This window comes from Leucopleurus acutus (assembly GCF_964270905.1).
Source record: "Leucopleurus acutus genome assembly, chromosome: 6".
NCBI classification, from domain to species: domain Eukaryota; kingdom Metazoa; phylum Chordata; class Mammalia; order Artiodactyla; family Delphinidae; genus Leucopleurus; species Leucopleurus acutus.
This window is the reverse complement of record NC_139149.1, coordinates 114,697,422-114,710,102: the sequence shown is the minus strand read 5'-3', so window position 1 is coordinate 114,710,102 and position 12,681 is coordinate 114,697,422. Positions and strand designations below refer to the sequence as shown.

General features: G+C 46.3%; 1 protein-coding gene across 1 annotated transcript in view; it reads left to right on the top strand.

Moving 5' to 3' along the window:
* Positions 1 to 1,865: 1,865 nt before the first annotated feature.
* The window catches only part of DRC11 (dynein regulatory complex subunit 11), a gene marked incomplete at both ends in the record, with an annotated part of 159,482 nt that continues 148,666 nt past the window's right edge, over positions 1,866 to 12,681 (top strand). The window contains 4 exons of the mRNA XM_082841611.1: positions 1,866 to 2,189; positions 5,790 to 5,909; positions 9,717 to 9,908; positions 12,340 to 12,411. Coding sequence (XP_082697737.1) covers positions 1,866 to 2,189; positions 5,790 to 5,909; positions 9,717 to 9,908; positions 12,340 to 12,411 — 708 coding nt within the window. The remainder of the gene's footprint in view (positions 2,190 to 5,789; positions 5,910 to 9,716; positions 9,909 to 12,339; positions 12,412 to 12,681) is intronic.

Here is a 12,681-nt window from a genome sequence, read left to right as displayed (position 1 = left end):
AGGGGCATCACCTCCCCCCCACTCCAGTGGAGCGGCGGGAGGCTTCCCCAGGGGTGCTTCGAGGATGACACGCAGCATGGAACATGGCAGGTGGTCAGTTTCAGCGCAAGATGTTCACACTTTCTTACCCACGGGAAAGTGGGGAGCATGCTTGAGGAAGGGCAGATAGTGGAGCAGAGGGCCAGAAGGAATGCCTGGGAATGACCTCGGGAAGGAGATGAAGGATCCCCAATGAAACAAGGTGGATTGACCAGCATATTTATCTCCAAATGGCCTCCGAAATGGCAGTAAGGGATTTAAAAGGCTGTAAACACACGAGGGCCAAGAGAACATTTGAGCATTTGACAAGAGACATCAGGAAAATGTAAGAGGAGGGAAAGCAGACTTGGATGAGAGGGGAGAGGTGGGGTAGAGAGCGTGGCCTGCAGGCCAGCAGAACCCTGGGAAGGTCTTTCAGAGGTGGGGGGCACTGGTTGGAGATCAGCAGAGAGCAGGTGCTAAGCTGCTCCCATCCTGGTGGAAGAGGCCGGTGCAGCAGCCTGGACACAGGATGCAGGACACAGGTGGGCGTGGGAACGGGAGGCCGGGCTGACAGCAGGAAGGCAGTGAGAGCCCGCAGCCCCCTGGACCTGCTTGCTTCTCAGGCTGGAGGTTGGAGCCGCCCTCGCCAGTGCATCCTGGGAAGACCCTACAGACAGAGACGGGCATTGGCGGGTTTCGCCCTCAACCCAGGGAGATGGCCAGGATCCTACCCACCCCATCACCCCCGGTTAAGCCCACTGGTTAAGAAGCCCCTTCCCAGACACAATGAACTTCCGGTTAGCTTTTCAGAACTGGGTCTTGGAAATAAAATAGGAGCCAAAAATCAGCCAAATTTTGAAAGAAAATAAAAGTCTCTGCCATGAGTGTATTGGTCAGAGTCCCAGCAGGAAAGAGGGCATACTCAGCAGGGTGGCTAATAAAGGGACCGGTGACAAAGCTGTGAGCTGAATCTCGGGAAACCAACAAGGGATGGGGTGGTGTCCTGGGGGTGGCAGGGCTGTCACCACCCTAAGGCTTTGCTAGAAGGAGGATCGTTTGTTGACTCACTGGGGGGCCGCAAGAGAGGATACATCCCTATCTCACTCTCCCACTCCCCGGGCTCCCGGCTGCACCCTCCACTGAGCGGCTCAAACAAGAGTGGGGAGCCGGCCTCCCCAGCCACAGTCTGCACTTACTTCCTACGGTCAGTGTTATGCTTCCGAGGTTCGTAGGTGTTGCTTAGAGCTGTAAGTCGTTCATTTCTCACTGCTGTGTGTTTGTCTGTTGGTGACTATACTGCAATTTATTTATCCATTCTCTTATCGATGGACATTTGGGATATCTCCAGGTCTTTGCTTTTATCAAGAAATGCTACTGTGATCATTCTTAATGCAGATTTACAAGAGTCTCTCCAGGGTATAATTGTTCATTCGTAGTTATGCCCATGTTCAACTTTACAAGGTATTTTCCAAAGTATTTGTTCCAATTCGTACTCCACCAGCTATGTATATGGACAGATCAGGTAACTATTCTGGTTATCAACTTCCTCATCTTTTAAATGGGTATAATAATACTGGCTTTACCGGTATAGTGAGGAATCACTTTATATCATTTAGGCAAAAGGCTTTTTAAACTATTTATTTGATGATAATAGCCGTGTTCATATCCAAAAATCACACGCATAACAAAACAGGACATAAGGGGTCCAAAGAGCCTTGCAGCCATGCGCAGTGTCCTTAGCGCACATTTACGTTGTGTTACATTTTGTTATACCAGATGCCCGATATGTATGCCTTGCAGAGTAATTTTTTCTTCTTGTATTGTTGACCCTGTCGTCCCTCAGCATGTATAATAAGATGTGGCATCAGACCCAGGAAGCCCTCAGTTCTTTGCTTGATAAAGAATCTGAGAAGATGATGGAACCACAAAGAAATCAAGTTTTCATCTTCCAGATGTTAGCCACCTTCTACATAAAATATGTGCAGATCTTTAGAAACCTGGAGAACGTCTATGACCAGATGGTCCATCCACAGAAACGCATACTGATCCGAAAACTTCTGGACGGGGTGATGGGTCGCATCCTGGAGCTGAAGAATGAGATGGTTGAATTGGAATTAACCGAGTTTCATTACTTGGATGATATCTTACAGGATCTAAAGTTGGTTCCCGTAAGTACTCAGGGTGTTTTTCCTATTGGTTTCTTCTTCTTATAAATAAGATATATAGGCCTGTAACCAATGCTCTGCAGACTTTCTAGTCGCATTTATTAGTTGCATGTTGTATTGAAAGTTGAAGCACAGCCCTTCAGTGAAACTATATTGCCGTGGACAAGGATTGGGTTTGCCCAGTTTTTGGCGCAGACAGATCTTTGCACGGTCCTGGGGTCTGCTGGACACCGCTGTTGTGGGCTTACCTGTCACCATGGTGTCTGCCCAGGTAGGTTGGAATGGAGTAGGACGAGCCTTTCCCAAACATCCTCCCAATTTCCAATAGCCATGCCCCTACTTCTGTTTCCAAAGGAAATCTCTCTCTGGCCTTTGCTTCCCGTCATCTTCCCGATGAGCAGCCTGTTGGTTCCAAATTCCCAGGAGGATGCATCTCCTCCTTTGCTTTGGGTCCATGGTGACTCAGGAGGTGTATGGCAATGGGCCTTTGAGCCTCCGACACCAAAGAAGGGCTCCCTCCCCTTCTCTCAAATGCCCTGAGCACTCCCTGCCGGCACCTGTAACCACAGTGCCTACCTGTGAGCATTCTGTCCTGCAGCTGCCCTTACGACCACTGCCTGAGGCCCGGGATCTCTTCTGGCTGGGTCTCTAGGGGCTGGTGAACACCCCGTTTCAGTGTGAGGAGTCATATGAGTTCAGTCTTCATTTTGAAAAGATCGTTTCCCTAAAATAAAATTAGGAAGAGAAAGCGTTTAGTTTTCTACACGGGGTTTAATATTTCTTCCTTTTGAAAATACTCAGGCTTCTATAAAAGGCTGTCCCTCTCTGGGATAAACTTTCCTAGCGTTATTACTGCATTGAATCAGAATGGACTAAAGAGAATACCGGGAATGAGTGAAGATGTTGAAGATCGTCTCAAAATGTTTGTGTTTGTTGCATTCGTGTATAAGAGCATGGGTTAAAGCACTAGATTTTTTAGGTCAGGAGTACTTTACCCACCCGCAGTGTGAAAATATCAAGAACAACTCAGGACAAACATGAAATAAATAGTCATTAAGTCATAATAATAAATTTAATTAATGAGGTAATATTCAATGTATTAATTTAATTCCAAGAATATTAAGTAATACTCCTAAATTTAAGGAATAAGCAGTTTATGAAATTTAAATGGTGGGCTCCTTCAGTTTTTTCCCTGCTTTTCATCCTGCCTCAGTGCCTCTGCACTGGCTGGTTCATCTTCTTGAAGGCCATGACCATTGAGAAGGATGATGACTGAGTGACATCACCCAGGCAGCCTTCCTGATAGGAGACGATGAACTACGTGTTCTGCCAGCCCTGGAGGGTGTTGATGGAGCCGTACAATGACCCTGAGCTCCAGGTGCTTAGGGGGTGCTTCACGCTGCCTCAGCACGGGCTCCAGGAACAGTGCCCTTGCCAGGGAGACACACATGGACCAGCCTCTGGGGATACCTGTGTGGCCCAGTTCTGCATTTCAGGGTGAAAGCTTGACCAACCAGCATCCTCTGTGGCTGGGCCTCTGTGGCTATCACCCACAGCTCCTCTGTGTTTTGTTGGGCCAACACGCAGATATTCATACAACATGACCACCCCTGACCGTGGCTCAGGGATGGAGACCTTGGTGGCTGCACCAGCTGGTCCTTCCTTGAGAGATTCTGAAACTGGGACAGAGAGAGACTGCTTTCTGTCTCCAGTTCTGAACTGTAGTCTCCCAAACTTGTAAGTAGTTGGAGCCTTTGTTCACCAGATGCTCCAAAGAAAGAAGCTTCAGAGAGAAAGAGCGAGAGAATAGAGAGAGAGGAGAACAAAGCAGGATCCAAGAGGAGTAGAAGGAAATGGCAAGTTCCTGAAGGCATCGTCTCCCCTGGACACATCCCTGATGCTGGCAGACACCCAGCTTTGTTCCTGCCCTTGTCCCAAGAGGCCCCAGATCCTTCCATCAATGTCCCTTTTGGCTAAACTAGCCAGAAGACTGTTTCTTTAGGTCCCCATAACATAGAGAAACATGTAGAGAAGAGAGAGATTCTCTGTTCCAACAAATTTACTTTGATGCCACCCCATGGAGAATGGAAACCCCAAGGCATCTGTGATGGGCATAAAATATATCACGGATGGGGGCTTCCCTGGTGGTACAGTGGTTGGGAATCCGCCTGCCGATGCAGGGAACGTGGGTTCGTGCCCCGGTCTGGGAAGATCCCACATGCCGCGGAGCGGCTGGGCCCGTGAGCCATGGCCGCTGAGCCTGCGCGTCCGGAGCCTCTGCTCCGCAGCGGGAGAGGCCACAACAGTGAGAGGCCAGCGTACCGCAAAAAAAAATATATATATATATATATATCACGGATGGGATGCAGCAGCAAGCCTGAAGCAAGGGATACCTGCGTTCCCCTCTCTTGCATTCTCAAGTGCTCTGTTTCCTCACCTTCAAAATCCTAACTGTAACTTTATTGGTCCTACATGGACCAGACAGAGCCACGTCAGTAAAGTTTCGTCTTAAAATTTAGAAAAGCACAACACTTGAACATGCTTATTAATAAACAAAAATCACAACATTAGATAAAAGTGTCATCATTCTCCACTGACTGTCCACACTCACCCACTGGACCCTAGAAGCTCAGTCTTAGTTCACCCCAAACACTCCGTTAGCCTAGGAAAGTTTTGGTTTTCAAAAAGTGCTGCCACTTCCTGGAAGTCCTGGTTGTGCTATTCCACCAAGTCCTAAAGAGACAGTCCTGTATGCTAAAATGCTTTTTCAAGGGAAGGCCTATTCAGAATTCTCTGGATTGGGGAGAGGTGGGGAGTCACACCAGAATGGGAAAAGGCAGAGCTGATCACCAGAACTTAGCTTCCCCCCAGTCAACTGGTCTACCAGAAGGCAGCCATGAGTGTTCTCATAGAGTATCTAGGACAGTGTTTCTAGATACTAGGGCCAAAGGCCCACCCATATTCTTGAATAACACTTCTACAATCTTGATTAGTGACCTTGGAATGGTAAACATTCATTTGACCTCCACTAATTTGAAATATCTGTACACAAATGAAGAGCAGAAGTTTATATTAGTGTATAAAAACAAGTTTCCTAATAAAGCAAATTAATTTTGTAAATGATTTTTGTAACGGGGTAATTTAGGTCAAAATAAAACCAAATTATTTTTTTTAATTGTGACTGTTCACGTACACATGGTCAACAGTGCTAATGATAAATTATTAGGTTTAATTCAAAGATCTCTATAGCTCAATTCTATGCTATCCTAATTTGCATTATTATTTTAGGTAAGCTCAGATAATATTAAATTTCTTTAAAGAAAATTTGTTAAGCTGTCATTGGTTAATTGAGGCCTAATTGATAGGAATTACTGGAATTTTACAGTAATGATCAAAATGGGCTATGGTTACACTTTCTTCTTTTGACTTCATTTATGTCTCCTTAGCGGGAAGGAACTGTCTTCACACCACTGGCTTCATCACCTCTTAAGTGAGGATGGGAAGTAAAGCGAGTCTCTGATGCCCTTGTCCTAACTGTATATTTTAAATGGATTTGAGTCCTGGAATCATGACCAAAATGCTCTTCTGCTTTCTCTTCTCTAGCAACAGTTAGATATCCCCATACCGAAGTATTTTCTGAAGGAGAGGTTGGAAGTAATAAAAGGAAGAGAGAAAATCCTTGCTCAACTATTAGCCGACAGTGGATTAGGCATAACTGAAGAGGTTTGTATATCATTTTAACAAACATTATTCCATAATCTGTAAAACCTCCTTTTCTGCTGTTCCTAATTGTGCGACAAACAAGAAGACCGTTTTCAATGCAAGGAACGTGGCACCCTTCCTCCCGCGCTATTCGGTCACTAAGAAGTTGCATAACCTTTAGGTGTGTTTTTGACCAGTCATAACCATTCTGTTTTTAAGATCAAAACATAGTACTTCGTTGGTTAAATCAGCATCTCTAAGACTGAGTAGATTATTGACTCAGTTTACTGGTTCATCTCAAAGTCACCCAGCCTACAGTCAGAAGCAGAATGTTGTCCATATAAAATAATTAAGTGCTGAGATAGCTAGGAGCTAAAAAATTATGACACTCTGAAAATGCCGATTGACCTCTTGTAACTTCAAGCTGAATGGCACTTAGATCACCTCGAATGGACTGTCTCTGGGGAAAGCAGGGGAAACCCTTAGACGCTCCCCTGGAAAGTCAAGGGCAGAACCCAGTGGGTGCCCTGGCCCCATTCCTCCTATATCCCCAGTATGTGCGCGGCTGCGCCCTTCCCAGTTTCCGCAGCTGTCTTCGCTCCGACCCTCACTGCCTTCTCGTGGATTCTGTGGTCATCTCCGTTCAGCCTTCCGGTGGGCAGCCCTTGCCACAGGGCACTGCCAGATGAACCTGGTCAACCCCTCACTGCCGGCAAAACAGTGCCTCCCGCCTCTGGCTGGTCTTCACGGCCCGGGCGTTAAGGCGGCAGGTGGGCATCACACAGGGACAGTTCAGAGTGGCCGGGGCATTGTTAGTAGCTATGCTGAGACTGCGTGCAGCCTGGGTGCACGGGGCAAACCGACACCTGTGGTCTTGGGGCAGGTAGGCCCCGTGGGGTACTGCCAGCCTGGGCCGTGGTGTGAAGGAAGATTCCAGGGGCACCCAGGATGGCAGGGGGGAGGGAGAAGCGTGCGCCCTGTCTGCCTGCCGAGGGACACACCTGAAGTGCACGCACCGGATCAGCAGACACACCACGCCCCGAGCTGTCTGTCCTTTTGCACAGGCAGCGTCTCGCCGCAGCGAGGGTTTGGTCTCCTCGCTGTATCCCTGTCAATGTGATGCTAATTCTGCAGAGCCCAAGGTGGCCCAACATCCCTGGAGAAACCTTTCTTGACCCACCTCACTCCCGACCGCCCCTCCTTCCTGTGCCCCTTCTCCAAACGACCGGCCCCCCTTCTACATTCTACGTTCCTTGAAGTGGATTCCTGGGAATCTGGCCTGGGGGTTGTCCAGCCGTTCCTTCACCACAGGCTCCTGGGTCTGTGCCGTCTGTCACCGCATCATCACCAGAACGGAGCCCTCCCTCCCCAGGAATCCACCCCAAAGAGGCCCTGGTCCAAAGCGTTGACAAGCAGTGCAGAATCCGCGGAAGATCTAGGGAAGACAGAGAAAGGAGGTTCCACGGCACACGCTGCAGTCAAACCCAAAGATCTCCTCTCTGCCGTTTCTCCTCCCCACTGTCCCTCCCGGTGTGTGCGGGGTCGGCAGCAGGAAGGTTTCTCTCCTCCCTCACTCCACATCCAGCCCTGGTGGCTCCTTTCTCCTTGTTAGGTCGAGCCGTTCATCTCTGCTCCAGGCCCTGCTTCAGGGGTGCCTAATGCCCTGCAGAACACAGGGCTTCTGAGCAACACCCAGGCGTCTGTGTGACCTTCCCATGCCCTTCAGTGTCTCACTGGACCCCCGCTCTCACCTTAAGCTGCTTATTTCTTGCAGGTATATGCAGTGTATACCCCAAGAAGAATTTTGATAAGGGAAAATTACTGCCCACTGCTATAGTGGTCATGCAGAATATTTCACTGATGTTCAAAAAATCCTTGTGGGACTGAGTAGATGACACAAAATCCCTCACTAGTATCCCGTAAAAGCTGAAATTATTTTTAGAATGGCCGTATGGAACCTAAAGGAAATAGACAATAATAACTAACGTTTGCCGGGCACCTGCTCTGGGCTTAAGGGTTTTTACATACATCAGCTGCTTTAATGGCAGCATAATATTCATTTTACCCTCACGTGCAAAACGCATCATCGAAAAGGAGTGCTCACTGCAAATTCGAAGCAGCGAGATCCCTCTGAAAACCAAACCCTGAGCAATTGTTGTCTGAAAGAGCTTCCTCCCGTAAGGCTCTAGGTGTCCCCATGCTCAGGGCAGTGGGTGCTTTCGTGGAAAGAGCGTGGCCGTCTCGGTTCCAGTGGGCCCCACCCCTGACTAACCGTGGGAACTTGCGTAAATTATTTTACTGTTTCCGCCCTCGGTCTTCTTAAGTGGTCACAGTAATACCTGTCTTGGCCTTTGCTCTGTGAACTGGACGAGAACGCATGTGAAGAGCATCTGGCATCTGTGGGTCCTCAGTAAATGTCCCGTTTCTCCCCTACTTGCCCCTTTCTCTGCACCGTCCCCTGTTGCACAGAGAAATGACCGGACCGTCCCGGGAAACTTGGTCCAGGGGATGAATTGGAGCACCTCTACCTGGTCCCGCAGCGTCTTGCCCTGGACCCTGATGGGGTGGCCATTGCTGTCCTCTGAGGCCTGGAAAAAGACTCAGCCCATGATGGAGTGTTTTTCGAATTCGAAAGGCCTCTCCCTTCTGCCTCTATCCACGCAGGAGGCTTGGGTGAAGCTAGGCCAGGCCCACAGCTTATCCCTCCTTCCAGGGACAACGCCTGAGCTCATGCAGGACCCAGGATGCCCCCAGCAGCCTTGCTCTTGTCCCTCTCCTCAGAAGACAGCACCGCGCCTCACCGGACCTTGCCAAAACACACCCCACTTGAGATCTCCAAAGACAATATCCTATTGCATGAGCCTGATTTTCTCAGTCTTGATAGTAACTATCACATTCAGATGTTTTAAAGTGCAAGTGTGCAGGTACTGGCACACATTTCCCATATAAAGGTTTTTTTATTAATTAATTTTTATTGGAGTATAGTTGCCTTACAATGTTGTGTTAGCCTCTACTGTACAGCAAAATGAATCAGCCATGCATGCACATCTATCCCCTCCCTTTTGGACTTCCCTCCCATTTAGGTCACCACAGAGCATTAAGTAGAGTTCCTTGTGCTATATAGTATGTTCTCATTAGTTATCTATTTTATGTATAGTATCAATAGTGTATATATGTCAACCCCAATCTCCCAATTCCTCCCACCCCCCCCTTTTCCCCCTTGGTATCCATACATTTGTTCTGTGTCTCTATTTCTGCTCTGCCAATTAAGTCATCTATACCATTTTTCTAGATTCCACATATATGTGTTAATATATGATAAAGTTAAATAGATACCCCTAAAGTGATTTTAATATTAGTCATATTCACTAGATCATCCTGTAATTGATATTAAAGTCAGCATTTGACTTCATCTATATTTCACATTTCAAATCCTCATAGTAGATATGTTTTGAATTTGTACATTTCTACTATTAAGTTAATGAACAGTGACAGCAATTTCAAGTTTATTTCAATCCATTTTATTGGCATTCCTCGTATAATTTGCTACCAACCTAAAACCTTGTGGAGCTAATTAGTATTTTGTTCAAAACGGTAGAGGAGAGCTTAAGGGTCCTTAAGTATGGGCCCATGGCGTGAATGAGGCATAGTATCAAAATATATGTGTTCACGGGAAAAAATGATTCATATCGAATGGCTATCATGCTCTCTATCAGCAGTTTGGAGACTCTCAGCAGGGTGGTGTTAGAAGTTAGCATGTGATGTTTCTGGAATCAGCTGACGTCATGAACATGTTTAAACATTGATCTATCTTACATGTTTTTGCAGAAATACCCTGTAAAGCCTATCCCCCTAGAAGAGGCTGTTAAATTAATCCAGGTCGCCGAGAGGGCGCGGCAAGGGCGCCTAAGAGCCATGTTCATGAAGCAGATCTATCTTCAAGAATTCAGAGCGACGCAAGCCAGGCTACTGGGCGAGAGAGTAGCCGGCGTGGGGACTGCCGCACTGTGTATCCAGAAGGTGTGAACGGGGCGCTTTTGGACTCGGGGGCAAGGTGTCTTGACACAGCTGGAGATGCAGACCAGGGACGGGGGCGAGCTCTGAAACTCCAAATCCCCGCATCCTACCTTTAGTAGGACTGGCCTAAATTCCAGAAGGACTGATTTTCTTACCCTGGGGAAACTGTTAAGCAAGCTTCGTTATATTTTTTTAAATTTTGTTATAAATAGGTGTGAAACGCAGGCATTTTGTTGAAATATTTTTAAAGATCACCGATAACTGTTGGAAAGAATGTTGCTATATAAGTCCTCACTGAATTTTTAAAAAGACATTTACACGCAGACGTGGTAGTTATAGAAGGGGAGCGGGTTAACACCTGGGAGCTTGCAGAAGCGTGTGCCGTTTGCAGAAGCTCCAGTGACCACCACTAATAACCAGAACACAGGTGGTCCTTTCAGAAGGGGCCCTTGAAGTTTCCTTCCCTTTGTCAGATGGCCACCCTCGAGTTATGCCCCATCTTTTTTCAAATTGTGACTGAGGTTGCCCATGGGAAAATGCAGAAGATGGCAACGTGACACAAGTTAGAATTAGGTTGGGGAGAAAGTAAGTACAAGGACATAAAACAGAGCCAGAAGATCAGGAATCTTGTCCCTAATTGTGTTTGAATGGGAGTGGTGGGGGTGCTGGGGAGAGACAGAGAGACTATTTTCTTTCAAGGTTCTGTGGGGATATAAGGTTTTTCAATATTTATTTTATTGAAGTACAGTTGGTTTACAATGTGTTAATTTCTGCTGTACAGCAAAGTGATTCAGTTATACATATATATATTCTTTTTCATATTCTTTTCCATTATGGCTTATCTCAGGATATTGCATATAGTTTCCTGTGTTCTACAGTAGGACCTTGCTGTTTATCCATTCTATACATAATAGTTTGCATCTGCTCATCCCCAAACCATCCCCACCCCCACCCCAAGCCTTGGCAACCAGAAGTCTGTTCTCTATGGGATATAAAGTTTTAAATGAGCATCTGAGTCCAAAGCTTGAGTTGTACGATTCTTGGGTGTTGCTGTGTTATATGCCTCCATGTTACAGTGGAAATTTTTCTGTTAAAACTCTGAAGTACCACCCTTAGATTTAGCCCCTCACTTCGCAATCTAGAAGTTTCTCTTGAAGAAATACAGATAGAGGAACCTCACTAACAAAAGCTATAGGCTATTTGCTCCCCAGCTTTATTGAGATATATTTGACATATAACGTTGTGTAACTTTAAGAGTAGGACATCGTGATTTGATATCTGTGTGTATTTCAAAATGATTGCCACAGTAAGGTTACGTAACACGTCCATCACCTCACATAATTGCCATTTTTTCTTGTAGTGACAGCATTTGAGGGCAACTCTCTTAGCGATTTGCAAGTATAAAATACAGTATTGTTAACTATAGTCACCATGCTGTACATTTTACCCCCAGAATTTATTCATTTTATAACTGGACGTTTGTGTCCTTTGACCACCTTCACCCATTTCCCTCCTCCACCCAGCCCCTGGCAGCCACCGAAGCTACTCTCTATTTCTATACATTTGGTATGTTTAGATTCCATATGTTAGTGAAGCATAAAGTATTTGTCTTTCTCTCTGTGACTTATTTCTCTTGCCCACAAAATGCACACACGTTGTCGCAGATGGCAGGATTTCCTTCTTTTCGTAGCTGAATAATACTTCACTGTATGTGGGCATCACATTTTCTTGATACATTCATCCATCAACAGACACTTAGGGTGTTTCCATATCTTGGCTGTTGTGAATAATACTGCAGTGAACATGAGGGTACATGTATCTTTTCAAATTAGTGTTTTCCTTTTCTTCAGATAAACACGCAGGAGTGGAATTTATGGATCATATGGTAGTTCTGTTTTTAATTTTTTGAGGAACCTGAATACTGTTTTCCATAGTGGATACACCCAGTTACATTCCCACCAACAGTACGGGAAGGTTCCCTTTTTTCTCCACGTCCTCGCTGACACTTGTTATCTCTTGTCTTTTAGATAACAGCCATCCTAACAGGTGTGAGGCTGTTGCTGGGTCAGCAGTGGACCCTCCAGTTGCTCCCAGGGACAAGGGTGGGTCCTGTCTTGTCCCTGGGTGGACAGAACTGCCTCTAGTACCCCTTGTTCAATAGGGAGGCCCTGGACAAGAGTCCTCATCAGGGTCCACCGTTGGGTCCTGGGAGAGTAGACAATGGTTTAGGCCACTTCTGTGATTCATACTTTCTTTAAAATTTTTGCTTGTGATCACAAAAGAAAAAAATACTCCATCAACACACACAGGTGCACAACCTTGACCGCATAATCATGACATCATTTGGGATGTGGAGGTTACATGGGAGAAACAGGATGACCATGTTTTCTTTATTTTTTATGTATTAAACAAGTAACCATTTATTTATTTTTAGGTTTGGCGAGGTTTCCATCAGTGCAAGAGAACTGAAAGAGAGAGAGAAGAGGAGATGATATTCCTGGGTATGGTAAGTTTTCTTATAGACAAATAAGCATCTGGTTTTCTTAAAGACAGTAGAATCTGTAAGACTTGTGTCTTCCTTAGAGAGTTTTTGAGAGAAGAAAGGAAAGCAAAATACATGACTGGTGACTTAAGAGAATGGAATCGCCTGTATTATCTAGAAGCCTGCCCCAGGTGATCCAGAGACAGCAGGGTCTTGTCTGTTTACACGTCTGCCGGAATACATGGGCTGCTCCAAAGGTGGGACAAGCTGTGAGCTGCCCACCGATATCAGCCG